Source organism: Equus quagga, chromosome 3, assembly GCF_021613505.1.
Source record: "Equus quagga isolate Etosha38 chromosome 3, UCLA_HA_Equagga_1.0, whole genome shotgun sequence".
Taxonomy (NCBI): Eukaryota; Metazoa; Chordata; class Mammalia; order Perissodactyla; family Equidae; genus Equus; species Equus quagga.
Window position 1 is genome coordinate 93,961,363 of NC_060269.1, and position 14,588 is coordinate 93,975,950.

At 40.3% G+C, this 14,588-nt stretch overlaps 1 protein-coding gene across 1 annotated transcript in view; it reads right to left on the reverse strand.

The window, feature by feature from the left end:
* Positions 1 to 14,588, reverse strand: part of ANXA3 (annexin A3) — a 61,582-nt gene that overhangs the window by 44,404 nt on the left and 2,590 nt on the right. The window contains exon 2 of the mRNA XM_046656879.1: positions 13,701 to 13,753. Within this exon, the coding sequence (XP_046512835.1) occupies positions 13,701 to 13,715 (15 nt within the window). The 5' untranslated portion in view covers positions 13,716 to 13,753. The remainder of the gene's footprint in view (positions 1 to 13,700; positions 13,754 to 14,588) is intronic.

Below are 14,588 nucleotides of genomic sequence, written 5' to 3' on the forward strand. Positions count from 1 at the left end.
TGCTAGCGGAGGACATCGCATGAATACTTGGCAGTCTTTTTTTTTTCTTTTCAAAAAAATGTTTGATCAGATTTCCATCCACATCCCTTAAACACATTTAGTTGCTTTCTTTGTTCTCAAACTTGACCTTCAGATGCTCCCAAAGGTAAAATGATACTGAAACCAGTTGGAAAATAAATTAAAGCAAGGAATGTCTAAATAAAGGGGGAAATAACAGGAGCTCTTTACATCAGTAACAATTGCTGCTATTTACTGTGCCAAGAACTGTGCTAAGCATGTTTCCTGCATTAGTTCATTTAAGCCTCACAGCAAACTTCTAAGGCATATGTAGTACATTCTCTTCACAGATGATGATGAAACTGATGCTTAAGCAACTTGCCCAAGTTCACAAAACCAGCAAGTGGGCAATCTCATCAGTCTTTGCTCCTAATTACTAGCCTAGGCTGCATCTCATTTGAACCAGCTTCTTCATGTCAACATCATTTTCCCTGATCTTCTAAAACTATCCTGTGGAGGTCAGTCATAGCACAGGAGGCCCTGAAGCCAGTGGTGTGGCCAAGCTGGGCCTAGGGAGCTGTCGGCTATTACCCCTGAGAGAGGCCAGTCTGTCCTTGACTCGCGAAAAGTCAGTTGTACCTATTTTTTCATGCAAAGTGTACGGGGTTTGCAAGAAGTTAAACATTTATTCAGAAGAATGAATGAAAGAGGAAAGCACAAGGTGCCAATCTTGTTGACAAGAAACACATTTAAATCCAAATGCTCCAGAGCAATAGCAGCTGCTGCAGGTACGTTTGGAAGGTGAAGCAAAGCCAAATCACTCATCTCTTCGTCAAGTCCCGTCCAGGCAGTCTCCAAAAATTAAGCTTTCAAAGCAAAGCCTCATATAAACCTCCAGGACTCAGGAACTCTCAAAGAGCCAGAGAGAAATGATTTCTCCACTCAATGTCAAAACAGTCTGCTGGGTCATGAAGGTTTATGATAAAAGGAAAAATGGAGAAGACTAAAAAAAATAAAGCAATCAAAACTTGGAAAATGCAAGACTCCTAGCTCAATTTTTCAAGCAAAACGTGGTTTTCAAAACCAAAGAGGGCTTACCATAAAAAGCCCTGAAATGAAATATGGTCAAAAGAGGCAAGTGTTATGGGTTGAATTGTGTCCCTTCAAAAAAAGTTATGCTGAAGTCCTAACCCACAGTACTTCAGAATGTGACCTTATTTGGATATAAAGTTATCGCATGTACAATTAGTTAAGACGATGTCATACCTACTCCAGTATGAGTGTGATAACCTGCTGAACACAAGATTGACATGAGGGAAGCCATATTGTAGAACAGAACCCATATTGTAACTTTGAATGACCTCTGATTAACTAACCCAGACATGCTCTGTAGATTTTATGGCCCCTCCCAGCTCCTTTAAGTTGATAAGTTTATTCTTTTGAGTTTCTTTAGGAATGTGATTGACCCCCAGGCAGAGGGTCTATGCTGATAGCCATCATCAATGACAACTGAAAGATCAGGGTATGCGGTGATGCTTAGTCTTTAATGCATATCCAGTAAAACAAAGGACTATCAGGAACAGAGACCTGATGTCTGCCCCCACCCAGAGACCAGATGTTTCCCCCACCCAGAGACCAGCCCCCTATATACCTGGCCTCTAGTCTTTGTTCTGTAAGACGGTTCTTTCAGACATTAGTTGGCCATCTACCCCCTTGCTAGCAAGCTGTAATAAAGTCCTTTCTCTCCTACCACCTTGCCTCTGAACTACTGGTATGTCTTGCAGCGGGCAGACAACCTCTCTTGGGTGGTAACAACTGTTGTCTTTAGAAGACAGCCAGGTGAATCCAGAGACATACAGGGAGAAAGTGACATGATGATGAAGGCAGAGCTTGGAGTTGTGCAGCCGCAAGCCAAGGAACACCAAAGGTTGCCCGTCAACCACTAGAGGCAAGGAAGGACTCTCCTCCAGGTTTCAGGGGGGAATGGCCCTGCCAACATCTTTATTTTGGACTTCTAGCCTCCAGAACTGTGAAAGAATAAATTTATCTTGTTTTAAACCACCTGGTTTGTGGTTCTTTGTTACAGCAGCCCCAGGAAACTCATACAGCAGGTCAGATGCCAGAGAAGAGGATTGGTGACCACTCTGGTCCCGCAGGGCAAATACTAGGGGCGTTGTCTCCTCCCACAGGCTAGCAGTGATCACTGGGCAAACAGAAGGCTCCCCATCCCCACAGCAGGCATGCTTTTTCAGTCCAGGGCAGCAAAGAGAAGCAGAGGGTGGGGAAAGCAGGGATTGGCCACCTCAGGGATGCCTGATAAAGGGGAGGCTGACACAATGGCTTTATTTGCAATGCGTCCAAAAGGTCCAAAGGAGATGCTTGCATTTCTTGTGCTCACTCATATGAGAAAATATCTGTACTTGCCAGTTTTTCTTTTTTAAATACAGTGATTTCATCAAGTGAGTGTCAGAGAAAGTGCTTTGGAAGGTGGTAACAGAGAAGGGTGTTGGGCTGCAGCAGAAAGATGCATGTGATTCAGAAATTGGGGAAGAAAGGGACAAACAAGCAATTTGTGCTCTTTTCTTCATGAAACACAGATTATGATAAGGAGGAACCCTGACCCCTCAGAAGCATGTGTCACTCATGTCTAACCCAGCTATACTCCTGCCCTCTTTTGGCTCCCGGGCCTCATCCCTGGGGATTCTTCCTGCTACCCCCACCCCCCTTACATTTATTCTTCTTTGTTGGCTCCTCCCCTTTGCCTGACCTCTACACAGTAGGTACTTCTTAAATGGAAAGTCTCCTTTTCTTTTCTTTCCTTCTAATCCTGCTGTAGGTTATTTCCTCCACTCCTTCTGCTGTATGCAGACAACTCCCACATTTATATCTCCAGCTCAGACTTCTATTTTGAACATTGGTCTAGTATATTCAATGTCTACTTGATGTATCTGTTTTTGTATCTCACATATGAACTCATTATTTCCTCCCAAGCTGATTTCTTCCCCCATGTAACACTTATATGGTGCCTACTTGTGCTTTACATATATCTACACAACCACTCTATGAGGTTAGTACACAATGACCCCTATTTTATGGGGGAGAAGACTGAGGCAGAGAGAGGCACAGCTTTGCCCAAGGTCACACAACTTGTCTATGGCACAGCCAGGATTTGAACCCACATAATCCGACTCCAGTCTCTGGGCTCATCCCCAACTTGCTCTTCTTCCTCAATCTGCCCCCTCCCTCTAAATGGCACCACCAACCACCAAAAACCTGGGAGTCTCCTTTGACTCCTTTATCTCTCTTTCCCTCCAAATCCAATCCATCAGCAAAGCCTGTTGAGACAATCTCAAAAATATAATCTCATGTGCCCTTCTCCCCATCTTCTTTACCCCTGCTGTCACCCAAGTTACCATCACTGATCCCCTGGATGTGGACATATGCAGTAGTTTCCCTCCTCTCTTCCCTCTACTGTCTACCTCCAACCATTTCCCACATAACAGCCAAGTGATCTGTGAAAGATCTAAATCAGCTCAAGGCATTTCTACTGAACATCCTTCTCTGACCTCCCATTGGACATTGAATAAAGACCAAACTCCTTACATTGGTCACAACGGCCCTGTATGGTTTGACCCAACCTCCCTTGTCACCCTGACCTGAAGCCACTCTCCCTTTTGCCCATCAGACTTTGGTTCTCTGAGTCGGGCTGATATATGTTGAATTCTTTCTCATCTTAGTGCCTTTGTTCATGCTGTTCTCTCTATCTGGAATGTTTTTAGACCTTCAGTCCTCTGCTTAAAGATCATCTTCTCTGACAGGCCTGTCCTGGCCACTTGATCCGAGTGAGTCCTCTGTTGTTAGTCTCCATCTCAGCAACATTTACCCCTTAGGACACTCAGCATTCGGTAATATCTCTCACTGTTTATATCTGTGACTCTACCTCCTCTAAAATAAAGTTCCAGAGGGCAGAGACCTTTTGTTTTACTCACTACATATAACCAGCTTCTAGCCCAGAGTTTAGTCTCCAGATAGGAGGTTAATAAATAACTGTGAACGAGTTTCCGGAAGCAGATGGAAACAAGACAATGACATCCCAAGGTGTGGAATGTCTCCAAAGTCTACACCAGATAATGGGCTGCCTGATGAAGTTGATTCCTTCAAATATCAATAGTCCAGAAATCAAAGTGACTATTGTATCCTGGGAGATTTGGGAGATGTCAGGAATATTTCAGTGACCACTTTCAGCATCGTGGGCTATTCCAGGTTCTTCAAGGCTAGTTCCAGGGGCCAGCCTGGTGGCATAGCGGTTAAGTTTGCACACTCCGCTCCAGTGGTCTGGGCTTCACTGATTTGGATCCTGGGTGCAGATCCACACACCACTCATCAAGCCATGCTGTGGCAGGTGTTTCACATATAAAATAGAGGAAGATGGGGGCATTGACGGCCAACGTCATTAACACCCACATGACACAAAGGCAAAATGCATTATTTTATGGGTTTTGTATGAGTATGCTTGGGAAGTGACAATCCTAACAATAAGTTGCTACAAACTTAAGAATGCTTCCTGATGTAAAATAAACCTAGATAATGAAAACTCCTTGAATAGTTCATGCAAAGGCTATTGGGACTATCAGGATTCTTTGTGGCCCTTGGAGGATCCTGAAGTCACAACAAAGAGAACTGTAATGCTTCCCCCAATCTCCTTGTCCCCCTCCTATCACTTCATGGGAGTTTCTCATTGCTCTTCAAGTATACCGAGCCCTTCTGCCTTAGAGCTTCACACCTGCTGTTTCCTCTGCCTGGATGGTCTTCCCCAAGCTTTTCTCCCAGCGTATGCCTCCCTCCAGGTTGACTTCTGCTCACATATCTGAGCAGAAAATAACACTGCCCATCACTCTCATTGTCTATCTCTGCTTTTCTCCAGAGTACTTAAAACTGGCTTTCTATATGATACATTTATTTCTTTGTTTACTAGCTGTCTTTCCTAACAAAATTGGAGGCATGTAAGGTCCATGCTTTTTTATTTCTCTTTCTCTGCTGTATCCCCGGAGCCTAAAACAGTATCTGGCACATAAGAGATGCTTAGTAAATATTTGTTGAATAAGTGGATAAAAATGCTTTTTGGTTCTGGGTCTTGCCTTCTTTGATAATTCTCAAATGCCACTACCAGGCTTTTCAGAGCTCTACACCATATCTCAAAAATCTGACAAATGCATTCTTCACCTTTTGTAAATCCTGTTCACATGGGGCTGCCACTACTCCCATTTCAGCACACCTCCAGAACCTGGTGAGGTATTTAATCAAACACAAATAGGTGAAAAGATCTGATAAAGGAAGAAGAGACAGACTTGAGAATTTTCTGCTCTTCTGATTTATTCTCTTTTAATTCACGTTGAGACCTCTGCACTAATCTTATTGCTCAGTACTTTAGAATACTTATTTTTTCTAACTGCTTTGCATCCAACAAAAAATACACTTTCAAGAGAATCAAGTCATATATTTTCCCCTTCACATTCCTTGCTCTCCATCTAAAACTTTTTCTCTTCCTCTTGGCTTCTGATTTACCAGGCTTCTTAAATGGCTACTCATTAGACTGGCAAGTTGTAGTTTTTATTCTAAGTAATTAAGAAAGAGGGTCTCTGCTTCCTTTGTGGTTGAACTTGAGTCAGGAAGTGGCAAAGAGCTGCTCTGTAATGCTCATTCCATTCATTCCCAGGAAGCCATTCTCTTTTCACTCAGATTACACAGTATTTCTTTCCAGGCTTTGTCCTGAAACAAAGCTCTTACGTTCTGATTTAGAATCCAGGTCTAACCTGTTTTTCTGTAACTTCCTGCAGAGGACCATTTGTGTAACTAAGTGCCAATATTTACCTAAAGAAGCTTCAGGGAACATGGTTTAAAACACACACCAGACAGGAAGCGGCAGTCATGTTGAACAGAACTTAACTGGACGTGATGCCTGTTCTGCTTGGGATGTGAATACTCCATTTCAATGAAAATAGTTATGAAGCCAGATCTTCTAGCCCTGAGATGCAGTGGACAGGAGAGAAACCAGAGAAAACGTCAGCACATCCACATGCATGTTAAACAGGCATTCGCCCCATGTGTGTTTCAAATTTGCATGGTCAGGAAGCATAAATACACTAATGGGATGTCCTCACCAAAGCAAGAAATATGACACTGGACAGGGCTCTCACAAACTCCCATACCCAGGACAAATAGCATCCAAATGCCCAGGGCTAGTGTTATCCATGGGACGACATTTGAAAGGCACATCTTTCCCAAATTCTCTCTCACATTAGCACATTGCACCTTTCCTGACAGACCTACGACTGGTGTCATTCTTCTGGGTGACACAGCACAAATGGGAATGCTGTGTCTTCATGTGTCAAACTGCACCCCAGGAAAGAGAGGAAGGGTCGGGTGGGGAAGGGAAGCTGTGCTCTCTAATTCTCACCATAAACACATTATCATGTATTAGCTTTTCCTACTGGGAAGTTTCCACCCTACATAAGCCCTTCTCCAACCTTTCCACCATCAAGAATCCCTTTCATTATTTCTTCTCCATGGACCCCACATTTTGAGTGACTCTGCCTGCCAATCTGAATTTATTACAAAACATTAACTCATTTTCCCCAGTGTTACTTCTTATTAAAGATGGAACTTCCACTCAGAGCTTCTGATCAGCATAAGATAACCAGTGCCATAGTGTTGATACCATCTTGGTAAAAAATAAAGGAATATGATGTTTTAGAAACTATACAGGCTTGATGTGAGTTATATATGTGTGTGGTATAATAAACAGTATATCTGGTCTTTCTTCTGGGTTCCAGGCACAGAGCTTCAAAAACTGTTGGAATTTTCTGAGTGATAGGTGTGTCTTTATTACGCAAATAAGGTGACTCATGGTGGGCCCCTCCTTAGCTGTAGGATCAGGACTGATCACTAAGAAGACCAGCAACATGATGGAGGGTTGGCACTTTGGGAGGGGAACAGGACTGGAGACTGAGTTCAGTCATGTGGCCAGTGATGTAATCAATCATGCCTGTGTAATGAAACCCCAGTAACAACTCTAGACACTGAGGTTCAGAGGAGCTCCCTGACTGGTGAACACACTGATGTGCAGGAAGGGCAAAGCACTCTGACTCCATGTGGAGAGGGCATGTTAGCTCTGCGTCCAGGGCTCTTCCAGAGCTTGCACTATGTGTAGGCTTTATAATAAAACTGTAACTGTAAATACAGCACTTTCAGTGAATTCTGTGAGTTGTTCTAGAGAATTACTGAACCTGAGAGGGTCACAGAAACTCCCAAATTTATAGCCCATTGGTCAGAAGAGCAGGTGGCTCTGACCCTTGCAGCTGGAGTCTGAAACGAGGGCTGAGCCCTTAAACCTGTGGAATTGTATTGCAGTATACCCACTTGAGTGGGAACAGAGCATTATACATCTTTAAATATATATAAGTATCCAAAATATATATAAATATAAGTGATTATGATGTGTCAATGTAGGTTCATCAAATGTAACAAATGTACCACTCTGGTGAGGGATGTTGATAATGAAAGAGGCTACACATGTGTCAGGGCAGGGGGTATATGGGAACCTATACCAACCTCAATTGTGCTGTGAACCTAAAACAGCTTGTGTATACATCCACACAAGAAAATAGTGAAAGTAAGAGTGGTCAGAAAGAATCTTTTTGCAGATACCCATCTGTTTCAGGTGACTCAGAGAGAATCATTCCAATGGGGAGGGGGATGCTGTTGATTTATAATAAAATCAGGCCCAGGAAAAAGGCAGAAGGTCCTTTACTAAAACAGTTGCAGGGATATTAATTAGCAAGGAATATGTCTTTAGAAACAAACTAATATATTGAAATGATAGTGATTACAACTAACATTTACTGAGTGCTCAATACATGCCAGGCACTGTTAATGCATTTTACATGAACTGGTTTATTGGTTACAAGCACTAATGATGTAGGTACTATTACTATACTCATTTTGCAGATGAGGTAACTGAGGTGGCAAGAGACTAAGTAATTTGCTCAAGGTCATATTCAAAAGCCTACTTTGTAACCAATTAGAGTTATAAAAAGGAGCACTGTCACTGTGGTTGGACTGTCAGCAGAAACCTTACAGGCTAGGAGAGAGGGGAAAGATATATTCAAAATCCTGAAAAACCAAACTTTCAGCCAAGAATATTCTATCCAGCCTTGGATACTATCCTTCAGATACAATGGAGAAATAAAAACTTTCCCAGATAAAAGCTGATTCCTTTCAGTAGTGTCTTATAGTTTTAATTGTATAGAATGAGTTAGGAAGTATTCCATGAGGCCAACATCACTCTAATCCTAAAGCTAGACAAGGACAACACAAAGAAGGAAAATTACAGGCTAATATTGCTGATGAACACAGATGCAAAAATCTTCAACAAAATACTGGCAAACAGAATACAGTAATACATTGAAAGGACCCTATACTATGATCAAGTGGGATTTATACCAGGAATACAGGGATGGTTCGACATCCGCAAATCAATCAATGTGATACACATTAACAAAATGTAGAATAGAAACCACATGATCATCTCAATAGATGCAGAGAAGGCATTTGACAAGATCCAACATCCATTTATGATAAACTCTCAATAAATGGGAACAGAAGGAAAATACCTCAACATTATAAAGGCCATATATGACAAACTCACAGCCAACATCATACTTAACAGGGAAAAATTAGAAGCCATCCCTCTGAGAACAGGAACAAGACGAGGGTGCCTACTCTCACCACTCTTATTCAACATAGTACTGGAGGCTTTGGCCAGAGCAACCAAGCAAGAAAAAGAAATAAAAGGTATCTAAATTGGCAAGGAAGAAGTGAAACTCTCGCTGTTTGCAGATGACATGATTCTATATACAGAAAACCCTAAAGAATACATCAGAAAACTATTAAAAATAATCAACAACTACAGCAAAGCAGCAGGGTACAAAATCAACTTACAAAAATCAGTTGCATTTCTAATAATAAACTAACAGAAAGAGAACTCAAGAATATAATCCCATTTACAATCACAACAAAAAGAATAAAATATCTAGGAATAAATTTAACCAAGGAGGTAAACGACCTATACAATGAAAACTATAAGACATTACTGAAAGAAATCGATGATGACATAAAGAAATGGAAAGATATTCCATGCACATGGATCAGAAGAATAAACATAGTTAAAATGTCCATACTACCCAAAGCAATCTACAGATTCAATGCAATCCCAATCAGAATCCCAATGACATTCTTCATGGAAATAGAACAAAGAATCCTAAAATTCATATGGGGCAACAAAAGATCCCGAATGGCTAAAGTAATCCTGAGAAAAAAGAACAAAGCTGGAGGCACCACAATTCCTGACTTCAAAATATCCTACAAAGCTATAGCAATCAAAACAACATGGTACTGGTACAAAAATGGGCACACAGATCAATGGAACAGAAGTGAAAGCCCAGAAATAAAACCCCACATCTACAGACAGTTAATCTTCAACAAATGAGTCAAGAACATACAATGGAGAAAGGAAAGTCTCTTCAATAAATGGGGTTGGGAAAACTGGACAGCCATATGCAAAAGAATGAAAATAGACCTTTATCTTTCACCATACACAAAAATTAACTCAAAATGGATTAAAGTCTTGAAGGTAAGAGATGAAACCATAAAACTCCTAGAAGAAAATATAGGCAGCACACTCTTTCACAGTGGCCTTAGAAACATCTTTTTGAAAACCATGTCTACTCGGGCAAGGGAAATGAAACAAAAAATAAACAAATGAGACTTCATCAGACTAAAGAGCTTCTGCGAGGCAAAGGAAACCAGGAACAAAATGAAAAGACAACACAGCAACTAGGAGAAAATACTTTCAAATCATATATCTGACAAGGGGCTAATCTCCAAAATATATAAAGAACTCACACAACTCAACAACAAAAAAAAACAAACAACCCGATCAAAAAATGAGCAGAGGATATGAACAGACATTTTTCCAAAGAAGATATACAGACGGCCAATAGGCACATGAAAAGATATTCACATCACTTATCATTAGGGAAACGCAAATCAAAACTACAATGAGCTATCACCTTACACCCATTAGAGTGGCTATAATTACTAAGACAAAAAATAACAAGTGTTGGCAAGGTTGTGGAGAAAGGGAACGTTCATACACTGCTGGTGGGAATGCAAACTGGTGCAGCCACTATGGAAAACAGTATGGAGATTTATTGAAAAATTAAAAGTAGAAATACCATATGACCCAGCCATCCCACTACTGAGTATTTATCCCAAGAAATTGAAATCAACAATTCACAGAAACTTATGCACCCCTATGTTCACTGCAGCATTATTCACAATAGCCAAGACATGGAAGCAACCCAAGGGCCCAAGGACTGATGAATGGATAAAGAAGATATGGGGTGTGTATATATATATATATGCACACATATACATATATATATATTCTATGTATATGTAGTATTCTATGAATACTACTCAGCCATAAAAAAGACAAAATCACCCCATTTGCAACAACGTGGATGGACCTTGAGGGTATATGTTAAGCAAAATAAGCCAGACAAAGACAAACACCACATGATTTCACTCATATGTGGAAGATAAACACATGGACAAAGAGAACAGATTCCTGGTTACCAGAGGGGATGGGGATTGGGGGGTGGACATAAGGGGTAAAGGGGTATATACCCGGTGACTCACTAAGAATAACGTACACAATGTTATAAACTATTATGACCTCAATAAAAAAAATACTAACTTGAGGGTTCAAACAAATAGTAACTGTATATATTATTATTCTGTAAAAGTTAAGTTAGGACTTGACCAAGAAGGAAAAGCTCAGAATATTTGCATGAGAGTGTCAGCATGGTAGAAGGCACTACGGAAAGATACTGCTACGGTTCCTCAATAAAACGTCATGTTCCAAGACATTCTAAGTTGTGGGTTGCCTGAGAGCTTGCTATGGGCCTAAAGGCAAAATAGGACAAGGGACCCTGAGTCCAAAGAGTACAAACTGATAAGATCACAGGCCCTTTTCCGAGTATATAACACCTGCCAGAACAGAAACATTCAAAATGTCCAAACAAAGGAAATAGCAAAGCAGCATAGATCGCTTGTCATCTGAAACAGCTCCAGGTTGCAACGCTCCTTCCTCGCTAGAACATACACACCTAGGAAACCAGCTCTTCTTTCATCTTCAAGGGTAATGTACTGAAATTGCTGACGTCTCTCTCATCACTCCATAAACTCATCACACACTGGCAACCACAAACTGATTTACAGTTTTGTAGAGAAGCACGGATTTGATCACTCACTTGTGTTTGCCTGTGTATGTGCTTTTGTGTGTAAGAGGGAAAAAGAGAACAGATAAAACTTAGTGGTAAGAATATTTACAGAAATCGGAGGGTTTTTTAAATTGTGGTTAAAAAAGCGTAACAAAATTTACCACATTAACCATTTTTAAGTGTACAGTTAAGTAGTGGTAATATCCACACTGTTGTGAAACAGATCTGCAGAACTTTTTCATCCTGCAGAACTGAAACTCTACATCCATTAAGCAACAAATCCGCCTCCCCCACCCCCGTCCCCAGCCCCAGCCCCAGCCCCTGGCAACTGCAATTCTATTTCCTGTCTTTACAAATCTGACTACTTTAAATACCGCATATAAATGGAACCACGTAGTATTTTCTCTTTTATTACTGGCTTATATGACTGAGCATAATATCCTCAAGGTTCATCTATGTTGTGATATATGTCAGAATTTCCTTCCTTTCTAAGATTGAACAATATTCCCTTGTATCTAGAGACCACATTTTGTTTATCCCTTCATCCGTCCATGGACATGTGGGTTGCTTCCACCTCTTGGCTATTGTGAATAATGCTGCTATGAACATGGGAGTGCAAGTATCTCTTCGAGATCCTGCTTTCAATTCCTTTGGGTATCTACCCAGAAGTGGAATATAATATATGTTCATTATTTAAAAGAAAAATCAGAGCATAGAAGGCGATGCATTGAAAAATAAAAGTGCCCTTGCTCCCAGTTCCACCTTTCCAGAAAGTTTTCATGTAATACAGTCTTTATGTATATATTTTTCTTTTCTTTTTTCTTTCTTTTAAATACTCAGTACATTCTACTCTGTAACCTGATTTTTTTCATTGATTAATACATCTTTGGACATATTCTTATGTCAGTATATACAGAGCTGATCCACTTTATCCCCATTCTTCTTAATGATCACATAAAAATGGCTATAAGTTACAAACAAGTAATTTACTAATTTCACACCCAATGGATGGCCATTTATGCTGTCTGTATATTTTCATTAACACAAATGAATGTCCTTGGGTCCATATTTTTTCAACCTTATGCAAGTATATTTATACGTTAAATGCCCAGAAGTGGAATTACTGGGTTAAAGTCGGTGGGCATTTAAACACTGACAGATATTGCCAAAGTATGATCCAAAAATGTTTATTCTCCTATGAACAGGGGATGAGAGCACCTGCCTCACACATCCTCTGCAACACCAGTCTTACTACAATTTTTTCATCTTTACCAATTTCTTAAGTAGAAAATGGCTTCTTATTGTGTTATTTACATTTCTTTAATTCTCAGTGAGGTGTGGCATCTTTTTATATGTTTGTTGGACATTTATAATTCTTTTCATGTCCTATTCACATCCCTTTCAAATTTTTCCATCAAGTTCATTATTCTTATTGATTTATTCAAGTTATTTGTATGTTACGGAAATAAACCTTTGGGCTGATGTGCTGTAAATTTTTTTCCCCTGTGGGTTGTCTTCTGACTCTACTAATAGTATTGTTTGCTGCCATAAATTATAAATGTATATGTAGTTAAGTAGATCACTGTTTTTCTTTAAGGCTTTTGGTTTGTGTCACGGCTATAAGCACCTTCCCCACTCCAAGATTATTTTTTAAATTCATCCATGTTTCATCTCTTTCATGTCAGCTTTTATTTGTCTGAAATTTTTTATTTTTTTTAAAGATTGGCATCTGAGCTAACAACTGCTGTCAATCTTTTTTAAAAATTTTTTTTTCCTGTTTTGTCTCCGCAAATCCCCTGAGTATATAGTTCTATATTTTAGTTGTGGGTCCTTCTAGTTGTGGCATGTGGGACGCCACCTCAACATGGCCTGACGAGTGGTGTCATGTCCTCGCCCAGGATCTGAACCAGCAAAACCCTGGTTCTCCGAAGAGGAGCATGCGAAGCTAATCACTTGGCCACGGGGCTGGCCCCCTGAAATTTATTTTAATTAAGAAGGGAAAAGGAATATAGATTTACACTTTTTCCCAAATGGCCAGAAGTTTTCCTAACATTATTTATTGACTAAGCCAACTTTTCTTCTCTGATGTTAAATGTCATCTTTATCATATAAAAAATTCCCAAATCATATACTGAATTTATTCTCTGTTACTGACCTCTCTGCTTTGGTGTCATCACAAACTATTTTAACTATGTACTTTTCGATTTTTATTTTTTATTATTTTTAGACATCCTCTAGCTGTTTTAGCATGTCAATTTTTTCTGATGAACTTTTTGATCAACTTTCAAAAATGTTTTCTTGATATTTTGATTTGACTCAGGTAAGTCCTTGTGTTACGAAGGCTTGATTTTTACTTACCCAGATAGATGCCATGGTCTTTCACCTTTGCCTTGAGTTTAGATCACACTAACCTACAAAAAGAAAAAAATTACCAAATGGTAAAGTCTGTGATTCAGAACACAACACTCTCAGACCAACCCTTAATCTTTAATCCAGAAAACAGAAGTCAACATTCAAAGAGAAACTGTCCCGGGAGAGGATGTGCCTCTAACCTCTAATACCAGCCCCCTCCCTCCGCTGCTAAACATACATCTCCTCGGTGCACAGGGCTGTGCCAGACCTGTGATGGGCTCAAAACAGGAGAGAAGAAAGTCTCTGTACACAAGTGGTTTACAAATATGTTTCCTGGAAAGCCAATTTTTGACTCATTTAAAACCCAGTAGAACTACGTTGATTGCTGAATTCTGTTAACCAGAACAGACTACCATCATAGGGAACAAACAACAAAACACAGGAAATTGCCCCCACTCCCTAACAGAATTTTAGCTGGTTTCAATTTGATTCTTTGTCTTTGACTGTGAGACCTCCATTTACATTTTACAAAGCTCCAAGCCTACTGCCTGTTGTACACAGACGTGCTTGCTTTTTGAGGAGTCAGTCCAGTCCTCGTCAGGGGCCAGAGGTGAAACGGGCAATTCTTCGATGGAGCCCCAATTGGGAACTCAGGCATACTTTCCGTTAAGCAGACATTATTTCAACATGCTTGCGTATCTCCTGGGTTGCTTTAGAAATGCAAGTGGCTCCCACCCATCCTGGGAACAAAATATTCTAAAAATTCAACGATAGCCTCAGAGCAAAGTTCAACAGGAAATTACACTGGTAGCCCCTGGAAATATTTAGCCCTGATTTTCTCAGGCTCTCTGTAGCCTAGGGCAGTGGGCTGTCCAGTTACAGGGCCTAACACTA